Source organism: Sander vitreus, chromosome 4 (assembly GCF_031162955.1).
Source record: "Sander vitreus isolate 19-12246 chromosome 4, sanVit1, whole genome shotgun sequence".
Classification (NCBI taxonomy): domain Eukaryota; kingdom Metazoa; phylum Chordata; class Actinopteri; order Perciformes; family Percidae; genus Sander; species Sander vitreus.
In genome coordinates this window covers 6806028-6818382 of record NC_135858.1, presented here as the reverse complement: position 1 = coordinate 6818382, position 12355 = coordinate 6806028, and the positions used below count along the sequence as shown (strand labels likewise).

General features: G+C 40.3%; 1 protein-coding gene across 1 annotated transcript in view; it reads left to right on the top strand.

Moving 5' to 3' along the window:
- Window positions 1-12355, top strand: part of slc25a26 (solute carrier family 25 member 26) — a 61813-nt gene that overhangs the window by 30550 nt on the left and 18908 nt on the right. The window contains exon 6 of the mRNA XM_078247920.1: window positions 9646-9690. Within this exon, the coding sequence (XP_078104046.1) occupies window positions 9646-9690 (45 nt within the window). The remainder of the gene's footprint in view (window positions 1-9645; window positions 9691-12355) is intronic.

Here is a 12355-nt window from a genome sequence, read left to right as displayed (position 1 = left end):
TTTCTTAAAAAGTATCTGTTCAGGCACCGTTAAGGCACCGGTACCGTTTTAAAAGTACCACTTTAGCACCGGTATCCAAACCAAACAATACCCAACCCTAATATGGATTCAAATGTGTGACTAGATTAAATATATCGTAAACAAATACAAATCTTAAAATCAAGTTCATAAAGTCATTTTCTTTGCATTCATTTGATTCCCAATCAAGATACACTGGTAATAATTGCTTTCCATTGTTAATATGTACTAAAAAACTTTTTTAATCGTGATAAAACATGCAATTAATAATAAATTAACTATAGAAGTTCAACAATGAATCGCGATTAAGAAAATGTAATGTAATCGTTTGACAGTCCTAATATATATATGTGTATATATATATATATATATATATATATATATATATATATATATAAAATCCCCTTGCCCAAGCTGGTATTCAAAAACAGTCCAGCTGGAGTTATTTTAGGGAAATATCTGCTGCCCCCCACTCATCGTTTACTCAGAGCTCAGGGCATTGCAACATGCACCCTTATCGCATTTCTGACATACTTCATTAGAATAGCACTAACCAGCAACACGGTGTGTGTGTGTGTGTGTGTGTGTGTGTGTGTGTGTGTGTGTGTGTGTGTGTGTGTGTGCGTGCGTGCGTGCGCGCACGCGCGCTTTCTTTGGCATGTACTTAGCTGTGCGTTTCTTAGTGCTTGTTCTTGTATTTTTGTTAGTGTGGGCTCTTGTGTGTGTGTGTGTTATGTCTCCATATATACAGATTGTCCTTTCACTGACAGGCAAACAGGTCTGGCTTCTTCCCGCACACTTTCTAAGACTGAGGTTGAACACTTGGCACTGTCACATATAGAGGTGTCCAACCACCTGTCCAGTTGCCTTTTTTCCATGATTAATTACTTTATCAGCTTTCAACATATTAAAATCTGATCTCTGTCTGTTTGTTATCACTGTGTCACCACAGTCAATTCCTCTTCATACTTTTGTGACACACAGCAGATGGAATGTGGGTGTGTCTGAATGTTTTTCTGTCTGACTTTGGCAAGTGAATCCAGCTTACAGCCCTGTTGCATTATCAGGTAATAAATGTGGACTTAGACTAGCGGCTTTGCTCCGCCTGGCCAGTATAATTTTGTATGTATGTATGTGTCTTTTGGTTTTACATGGCCCATAGTGATTCCTTACTTTGAATAAGCCTGCTGTTAATCGCTTCACCATCTGACTCCCATCTGCCTTCTCTTCTCTCCCATAAAAATATAATCTCATTTATTCTTTGTCTTACTGTCAGAGGTAAGTGTTGGGCACTTTTGCAAACAAAGTTCAGGTCTACAGGGTGTACTTTTCTACTACGAAAAGAGTATCAGAATACAGGGGGAAATGCTGAGCCTGATAGATTGTGATGCAGTTGAAAAACTGCTGTAAAAGGCTCTGGAAAAAAAAAAAAAGTTTAAGAACAGGTTAACTGAACAGTACAACTGCTCTAATCTCAACCTGAACTCTTTAGTGACTCAGCATTTCTTAAAATCACTACTTAAACATTTGAAAAGAGCCATTGTTGATTTTATTTTCCGTATAAATTGAATTTGAGAGAGTACACATTGTCTCATTGAAATGATACATTTAGTAAATTCCAAATCCACAGGTGTAGGAAGTCCATTCAGTATTTTATACTAACAGAGGATCCAGCAGACTTCTCTGGCTCTTGAATCATTTGCTCATTTGCTCCACATCTGGTGGCAAGAGCAGAATGAGTTGCAAGTGCGTAAGTTGTTGGCTTCAAGATTGCACCAGATTTAGGGCTGCTCGATTACGGGAAAAAATATAATCACGATTATTTCGGTCAATATTGAAATCACGATAATTTAACACGATTACTCGTTGACTTCTGGAAAGATGTTGCAATAATTGAACTTAAAAAACAGTGGAAAAAGTTAAATAAATCAACAGTAAAAGAACACATAACTGTGACATTTGCCTTAATACTTTTCCTGTTTAAACTTTCATTCAGAACACGAGAGAAAATAAGATTTTACTTGCAAAACGTAATGAGCTAAATAATTGTTTTTCTCGATTATTCAGTTGTTGTGATCATTGGGAGCCGAAATCATAATCACGATTACATTTCGATTAATTGCACAGCCCTAACCAGATTGTCTTGACTGAGTTAGAGCGTGAGTAGTGGTTTTCTGAATACTATTATTTTTGTCTGGGATTTCATAATAAAGCAGTAAAATATATGAGCCCCACACATTGTGATTTGTCATTGTAGTGAGAGCAACAGAGTGTGAATTATACAATAACAGTCAGGGTGGTCAACTTTTTCTTCAGGGTGTAAAGGGAACCCAGTACAGCGCTGTCACATGCTTCAGTGACCTGAAGTCTTACAATCCTTACAGTATCTTGCATGCAATAATTTAATCGAAATGTGTAGTTAACTTAACATTTTGTGTTTTTGTGGTTTTTTTTATTTTTATTTACTTGCCACAGTTAGGAAGGCTCAATTCCTTTTTAGCAACCTTCGCAGCGTGGTCCACCACTTTGGTCCAGACTAAAATATCTTAACAAGGATTGGATGGATTGCCATGAAATTAGTTCCAGATATCCATGGTGCCCAGATGATGAATGCTTAGGACTATGATGAATGATGACTTTTCCCCTAGCACAACTAGCAGGTTACTTAGTGGTTTTGAGTGAAATGTAACCTTTAGATGGATTCAGTACAGACTTTCATGCTCCTCAGAGAATGAATTGTTGGTAATCTTTGGTAATCTCTTAATTTTTCATCTAGCGCTTTTAATTTGTCCCAAACTGTGGTTTATCTGTTTATTTTTATCATCATCAGCTATACACCTGCCAGACAATCATTCACATCACAATTCTTTTTGGTCATAGCATCAAGTCTCTAGTGCACTGTTGATGTTAAGTCGGAGGTACAAACTAGCTCTGTAACATCTCAATGGTACTATATTATGCTTAATATCAGACATGCTAAGATAAATTGTTACATTTTGTTGGAAAGCATCTGCATTTTGGTTTCCAGTAAAGTTAGTTTTAAAGAACCATTCCACAGTAGCAGCAGATAGACGTTTTAAAGGAGAAGAGCTGAAAGGAGAAGAAAAAGATGAATAATGTATAATGTTTGGCCATCTATAAATTTCTCTGCTTGTCTCCTTCTTAATATCCATCTTCCTTACTCTTTCTCTCTCCTTCTAAATACTCATCAGTATGCAGAGGCTGCAGTATGACCTATTAAATGTCATTTGTCAAATTTCTGCCAACTGGCTTGCCTGCAATCAGGCTCAATGCGAATGTATTTTGACATGTGTTTTTCCTGCCCTCCGCTGAGTGCCTTAGGACCTGTGACAACCCGAAGCCTCTCTGAATACTAATAAAGTTAGCATTAATACAGTTGGCAAGGACACACACACACACACGCACACACACACACACACACACACACTCTAGCGGAAATATGATTAAGCATGCCAACATATTCATACTAAAATGCAGACACACACATGCAGGATAGCAGGTCTGTGTGAGTGCTGGTCATATGTTTCCCAGCAGTGGAATCCGGTCCCTGGAGGCCAGCTGGATGACACAGATGTTTGTGGGCTTTGGGACCAGATGCTGCTGAGCTCCTGGAGCAGTTTTTACTTTGTGGCCAAGTCGCAGAGTCATACTTTGGCATGATTTGATCAAAAACAGATATGCAATGATGTGTATATATAGTAGCTCTATCCTCAGAAGTGACCAATTGTGGTCCTTATGTATTGTGAAGTGCAGCCTGACAACACAACACATCAGAAGATGTGAGGGGTCAGCAGGGTGGAGAAGGTAGATTCGTAGACGGAGATACAATTATTTTACGGAGATTTGATTTAGACTTTAAAAATGATATCGTTTATGTTTTTTTATTAGATGGTTCAGATAGATGACACACAGCAGGGCCATGTGTCGGATTCGAACCCGTGCCGCTGCCAAAGACTCAGCCTACATGGGGAACGCTCTACCAGGTGAATTAGAGGTCGCTCCGCAGAGGATGATATAGTTCAGACAGCCAGATGTATTAGAGGGCCAGAAACTTGAGGGTGAACAGAAGATTGCTGAAATATTTCAGAAAGTCTTTAGTCCAGAGTGAAACAAGTTAAAAGGTAAACGTATTCATTGCAACCACTTCATTATCACTATCGAGGCAAAAAAAAGCCCCCCAAAAAAAGAGCAGAAAATCATCACAATTTACAAGATGGAACCAGAGAATGTTTGGCATTTTTGCATGATAAATGACTTTTAGTGGATAATCCAACAGTTGTCAAGACACGTCACTCTGAACCATGAATGTCAACCTGTGGGTGCTGCTATAGGAAAAGTCAGGGGATTCACCAAAGTCAGCAGACTTCATCCTCTGAGGACCACGAATATGTGAACAAAATTCCATGCCAATCTATCTAATTGTTGAGCTGCTGGCATGGCTGAAAAAATCCACTATGTTTACATTTTTGCAATTTAAAATGTCCCTATTCCATAGCTCCAGAAATGATAACCTATACCTCTGTTACTTGAGTGTGTGTTTTTTGTGTCAAGATTTTTATGTCAAGTGATAGGTCATGTTTGCAGACCTCAACAACATGTTAATGGCACTGGGTATGTTCGTCTCCATGGTTATCGTTATGATTTGGTTACTCCTCACATAGCCATGGAAGTAAGTGTACTAATTGGCTCAAGCTGGATTTGAGTGTGCTACTAAAGCTTTGGCAGGCAGAGGTTGTTTTCAGTAGACCTAAACATCACTACTGCTCTTTCTTCAGAGTAGTGATTACCTCCGCTAACTGATAATTTAGCACATTTACAGCAACAAAGCTACACTATTAGTCTCTGAGATGATATACTGAAACAAGTAAAGACAAATATTCAGTTATTTGCTTGCAAGTAAACATTCTGATGGTTTGATTGTGATTTGATGCTAACAGACATCTCTTTTCCATCGTTTTTGACTGGGAGTTACTTTATGTAGTCCCGTCTGTTTTTTAGGGTTCACATTGCAACGACCCTGGATTGAGTGGCCATCATCCACAAGCACGCGTAGCATGTTTGGCTTGGCTTCATGGCACTGAATAGGCCATGGTAACTGAGGCATTATACTAGGCAGGGGAATCAGACAGTCAGCAGTTAGCAGTATTGAGCAATGTGGATTTTATGCTGCCTGGCTGCCTTCATGCTAGCTTAGCGTTTCACGACCATGGCTGTCTGCGTGGCTGTGTGCTAGTCTACCATGGCATTGCTGAGGTCTGAATGTGCCCTCAACCCTTGTGTGAGACCTCTTTGTAACTAACCATAACCCTAGAATATGAAAACCAAGCAGTGTGCCTACTGGTTAGAGAAAATGTCCCCTTTTGACTTCAAGTTCAGGACCTCCAGCCAGTAACAACCAAGTGGTCCCACACAGTGTCCTCAGGCAATATAGTGAGCCCCTAACTCGCCCAGTCACAATCTGCACAGGATAACAGTGGAACTTCATGATGCAAGCTTTTCTTTTTCTTTTTTAAAGATTTTTTTTTTTGGGCCATTTTCGGCCTTTATTTTGACAGGACAGCTGAAGACATGAAAGGGGAGAGAGAGGGAGAATGACATGCAGCAAAGGGCCGCAGGTTGGAGCCAAACCCGGGCCCGCTGCGTCGAGGAGCAAACCTCCACATATGGGCGCATGCTCTACCAAATGAGCTATCCGGGCGCCCATGCAAGGTTTTTTTTTTATGGAAGCTCAGTGATGGTTTGCCCACTATTTACTGACCTTCATATTGATTTAATTGTACAGATTGTCATGGTTAAAATGTCACAATGTATATGATATGTTCTTGATAGTTGACCCTAAAATGTAATTGAAACATGCTGTGTTTCAATGTTGTACAAATTATTTCACAAAGCACTTACAATATGAAACAAGAACATCTTTAGCCACGGGTTGCAACAACCAATTGGAAAAAAATAAGTCAAATAACAAACACCTCAGACAATTTAATCAATAACCCGTTATGAATAAATTGGTAGATGGAATTTCAAAATAAAAGCAGCTCTGAGGGGTATTGCTAAAAGTCATTAGCAGGCCATAGAGATTCACCTTGAACTGTAAAGATTACTGAAAAGGTTTTCACCTTATTTTTAAATAATATTTCTTTACTCAAAACTACAGGAGCAGCAAGGTTATGAAAAACTGTTCTGTCTTTCATGTGGTTTTTGATTGGGATGTTCACAGTGGGACGATGCACTGGTTTAAAGGTGCTCTAAGCCAGTGGTTCCCAACCTGGGGTCCGGGGACCCCTCAGGGGGGCGGAAAAGATCAGAGGGGTTGCGCAAGTCTATATCTGGTTTGAGGTTGAGGTAAAAAAAAAAATATTTGCACATGTTAAACAAATTATGATAATACACTAGAATATATAATGTATAAAAACTATATCTTTTTGTTCTCGCTTAAAATTGTAGGCAGGCTACTTAGTAGACCTCTTAACCTGGGACCCTTGCTGTCATCAGGTCAGCTGCTAGCTGCTATCATCCTCGTTTTTCCACGGCATCACTATTTTATGAACGAAACATGGCAGAGAAATGTAAAAGTGCTGATAACTCCTCCGTATCAAAAAAGAAAGTAAGGCTGTATCTCGAGAGTTACCTCAACTTCGGTTTCGGAGGGGGGGGCTCAGCTTTTCTTAGACATAAGTAGGGGGGGCGCCAAGCAAAAAAGGTTGGGAACTACTGCTCTAAGCAATGTCACGCATTTTTTAGGCTACGACATTTTTTGTCACATACAGCAAACATCGCCTCACTATCCGCTAGCTGCCTGTCCCCTGAACACACTGTAAAAAAAAACGTGGTCTCTGTCCAGCCCAGGCTCTACAAACGGCAACAAAAACAAACTGTGCCAACCTGCACCACGAAACATAACGAACAGCGTTCCAGCCAATAACCGACAAGAAGGAGTTGGGGTTGGCGGGGGTGGACGGGATGAGGAGGAAGGAGGGGCTAGCTAGCCTCTGTTTTGTTTGACAATACTTTGAACGTCAACAAGAAGTGACATCACCCAACATCGCTTAAAGCACCTTTTAAGAAAGGAAAAAGAGAAGGAGGGAGAGATGGATTACTTGTCCGATCCTCTTTCTTCACCACTTGTCTTTCTGTCTCTACCTGTCTTCATTTCTCATTCAGCTGAGAGATTTATTATGTCTGTCATCGCCTTCAATCACTACTCCAATATCAGGCTAAAGTATTGCATTAGCAGGTCAGAGCTAGTTGATGTGAGATGAGTGGAAAGCAATTAGAACTGGAGAAAATAACACTACAGTGATTAGCTAACATAGTCCTCCACCCTGTATTTTTGATTTTATAACTCAAATAAACAAACACACAGTTGGATTCTGCCATTTGTCAAGTTCATACTTGTTTCAAGTGTGTGCGTGTGCGTGTGCGTGTGCGTGTGCGTGTGTGTGTGTGTGTGTGTGTGTGTGTGTGTGTGCGTGTGCATGCAGCTCTCCCTTAACTAGAAATTGCTTATCATTTTTTAATCAGGCCACATGTGGTTTTTAGGCATTCCATCTCTGCCAACACGTTCAGTGTTCCAAGGGTGTCAAACCAAGTAATAAATCATTGGTGGATCAGTCTTTCCAGATCCTCTGCAGAACCAATCATCCTTCTCTATCTCTCTATACTTGTTACAGTGGTTCAAAAAAGTCCACCAATTACTTTTGTGCACATTACTTTGTATTCTTTTGAAATTATTGTGTGGCCTTTCTTTTAGCTATTTCTGTCAGCTAACATTTCAAGTTGATGTATAACAGTATCTACTACTACAAAGATTAAAGTTACTCAGTTGTGAGACAAATGGTTAAGTATAAATGGGAAATGATTATATTATAGGTTCACTTATGTTTCACTTTCAATGTACTTTGACTTACAGTACAATATGTTCTGCTCACATTTAGTAATAGTGGCTATTACCCAACACCCCCTTCTGTTCTCTCTGTCTCTCCCTCTCTTCCTGGCCTGGAAAAAAGCAGAATTTGTCGAGGTGGTAATAAAAGACAGGTGCACTTTAATTCCTTTTTGAAAGCTCTCTCATCTCGCCGCAGTTGGAAAATAGAGGTGTACACACTCCTCATGGTATAACACTCCATTTTTAGGGGCTGGATAGCAGCCCGACATCAAATACAGTTTTTAGATAATCTCAGAGAGAATTTGCTGCTGTATGCCCGGTGGACTAGATGGGCATGAAGTACCAGGCCCGCTTTATCAAGCAATAATCAAATGATTGGATGATTGGGATGTACCAAAAAAAACATGAATAAAATAAAACTGATTTTTTTCAATTCCGAGATTCCCGGTATAAGTTGTTTACAAGTATGATAAATATATAAGTACATGTCAGACCATTTAAATAGTTGCTAAAGGTATTATGCTGTTTACATGACGTGTCACTTTTTAAAAATATCTTTTCTTGCCGTATTAGGCTTAATAATACAATAAAAATATATATATATATATATATTTGTCATAATTACTTTTAATACAATTGGACGTCAGGGCTTTTATCAGTTCATCGTTATTTGCTGTGCTAAGTAGAATTTGCATCCGTTTTGACAGCTTTACGTCTTTACTTTTGTTTTTAAAAGGGTTTTTATTCAAACTTCGTCATTGTAAAGATCTTAATAGTTTTATATTGAGCTCTCAGAGAGCAGATGCAGCACATACCCTTTAAGTTAATCCACTTCAGAGTGTTTATATGAGGTCAGTTCAGTTGGAGTAAGTGCTTAATAAGCTCAGTAAGAGCATAAGCACAGTTCATATATTGTCTTTGTGCTCCAGCTGACTCAAAGTTGGATTTAGTCAAGCTTTAACTTCTAACATAGTCTGATGGAACATGTTGGAGGAGCTGGCACAGATGGATGAATGACTGATCCTCTTGTTGCTGTGATCAAAGACTGATGACACAACTCAGTGTCACTTTATTTATTTCTCTCTTTGGTTTTTGTTTTTGTTCCCTCTCTTCCTTCCTGTCCTGCTCTGCCATTCGTGCAGCGCAAGATGACAGGATACGTGTGTGTGTGTGTGTGTGTGTGTGTCTCCCTCAAAGTGAATACAACATGTGTCTGTGTGAATTTGTGTTTTTGTTTGTCATTCTGTAGCTATCGGTTTTTATAAAGTATGCCCATTCCTGTGTGTGTGTGTGTGTGTGTGTGTGTGTGTGTGTGTGGTCTGACTGTCATTTGCCCCTTGCCTTGGCACTGCCGTCAGTTTCCTCCCGCTGTAACTTCCTGCCTGAGCCGATTTACTGTAGTGTTTCCAGTGGCAACACTCGCACCCCAACCATCACTTTAGAGCCCTCCCTCTATTCCTCTTTCCAAGTTTGCTCCATCTATCCATCCATCCAACCATCCAGCTATCCATTCAGGACTGCCAGACCACAGGCCGTCTCATTCATTAATCATCAGCAGTGAGAAGGAACAAGGGAGCAGTCAGACGAGAGAGAGATGGCAGGAATGACAAGTACAGGAGATTGGAGGTTAAAGATGAAACCTGAACTTCCAGAAAAGTAATAAAAAAGTAATGCTGAGATAATGCTGATGATTAAAACTCTGTCTCCTTGTTTTTCAGATCCCGTTCTCGCTGGTGCAGTTTCCACTTTGGGAATATTTAAAAGTATGTATCAGATCTTTCCATAAATGTTTGTCTAACTGACTTTATTATCCATCTGTTTTATCCCCCCCTCTTCCTAAACACTATCATTTACAGTAATTATTCTCAGTTATAAATCCGTAGTAAAGTTATAATAGTGTGATTACGCTCGGACACATTTACAGCGGGCTCACCCTCTGCATTCCCTAACCCCCTGTGGAAGGCGAAAATGGGACTTTACGCTCCGCTTTAATGGGTTGTCACGACTACCATCAAACTGGCCTTCAATTTATCACGAGAATATCCGGTCCGCCATATCTGTCTCTTTTTTGCTCCCTTCTCTCTCCCTGCCCTCGCTCTCTTTTCATTGTGTGGCCCTGAACACATAAAACGCTGTTTCTCTTTGAGAAGACGGCGTTTTGGAGGAGTGACATCATGTCTCAAGGGCGCGAGAGGCGGACAGTCAAACATTCCATCAATGTTAGGAGCTAACGGCCAGCTAAGACGAACAATACACTTTGCAGCTGTGCGTGTATATGTATGTGTGTGTCTGTGCATTTGCAAGAGTTGGATTTTGTCGTTCACAAGTGTCTCTTTGTCCTTCAGTCAAAGGCCCTCTCTCTCCAGGCCATCTGGACACGTCCGTTGGCGGAGAGCTGAACTACTGGAATCTGGACCTCTCTTCTCCTCTATCTCCTTGTCCTCTTTTCCATCTATTGGCTCCCTACTCCCAGCCCTCCCTATATGTATCCTCTTAACATGGTGCTCTGAATAGCTAAGGAGGCATTTCCTCAGTTACAATGGCAGAGACTAGCTGACTAGTCGAAGAGGGCGAAGAAAAAACAACTTCTTGCAACCAAACAGATTTTTACTGCCATTCTTTTTAGAGTGACCACCAAGATGTTCAGAGGCTTTTACAATCAAGAATAACATTATTTAGTTAAAAAAAAAAAAAAAAATGCATAGTGTAGGAATTTGAGAGTGAGTACATGTGTGTGGCAAGATCTCCCATCTGCTTTGTGGGATAGTAATGTGCTGAGTTATGGACTTTTTTCTTTTTATTTCACACCGAGCCAGCACAGCTGTGACTGAGAGAATCAGAAAGAGGAAAAGGGAGAAAACCAACCAACTGCGATAGGCCTGTTGGAAGAGGAGTAAGCAGACAATTCTTTTTGTAGAGTGCATTAAGTTCAACTCGCCCTTGAATTTCTGGGATATCATGGAGAGGCAAATTCCAGGCAGGAAATTTCTGGGAGTTATAAAAATTCATCAGACAAGTCACACAATATGAAATGATTTTACACATTGGTCACTACACAGAGATTTATTTTTTTCACACCAGACTTCCTTATCCATGTGAATAACTCTCACTGTTCTTTCACCCATTCATTCCACAATGTTGTGGTTTTCACTTAGTTTTTTTCCCCCACCAGCTTAGTAGAGTAAGACCCCATCTGTTCTGACCTTAAAAAACATCAGCAAAACAAGAGGGTGTAACACTTTTAGGTTATTGAACACCAAGAAAGAGCCACAGAAAATTCAAGGAATTATGCGTCAAAGGCATGATGGGAACTTAAATCAAACCAATGAGATGCACTTACAAATGTTGTCTCCCTGCACATACGTGATGTACTGACATGCACGCAGACCTACCAACTCTTTCCTGTGGGAAGTCGTCCAGGTGCAAACTCTGACCCTGACACGAGGGGTTCAAAGGTCAAAAAGTTTGTTTTCCCAGGTTTACTACCTATTATTTATTCATGAAACAAAGAGGACGGGATGGAGAGACTCAGAGAGGGAGAGAGACAGCGAGGAATCCCCCAGCGCGAGGCCTTTGATGTGGAAAACAAAATCTCCTTTTTAATCTGCCCTCTAATTGAATACACATGAAATATCCTGAGCTCGTACACGCTCTCTGCCAGTTCTTCTCCTTTCTGTCTAACAACTCTCTGTGTATTTACGTGTTTGTGTTTGCATGTGTTGTGCACGCACACGTGGTGTTTGTGATTTCCACATGTGTGTGTGAGATCGGAGGAGAATGAGATAACATGCAGCCGATTCAACTTGCAGGGGGGGAATGGACAAAGAAAATATTAGTAATCGCTCCATGCTGTTGCTCAATTGCTCTCCCTGAGAAGTAATCATACCTTGCAGTGCCCGAGGCAGCCCAGCTGTCCACATGGATTTTATACGACGACTAACCTTGCATAGTCAGTCTCCTCATCGCTTTGCTGAAGCTAGTCAGGGGAGAAAGAGAGACAAAGAGTTCATTCTCAAACAAAAACATCAGGTGGTTTTACTCAGTAGCCGGTTGCATTTGGGCAAGCTGTCCTGTGACGTTTTCAGACACACAAAGACAGTTTCAAGAGGTGTGGACAGCTAATTATTTTATATTTAATTTGTTGCCACTTCTAGCTGCTGTTCTCCGGGAATACAATCTCAAGCATCATTACACTACTAAACATGCAAAACAGTATACTATGTACGAGAGAAAGAAGAAGTAGATGCCAGTTGCTCAGCTTACGAGTGTACAGTATGTAGTTGCAGTTTTGCAACTTGCAACTTTTTTTTGTGGGGTGTCCAAGTGGTTCCACTTGGACAGAACAATCTGACCAGTGGCCCCAATGTAATTTGAGACCCTTTGTGTATAGCGTATATTTATACAACTCTACTAATATGTGTATTTTAG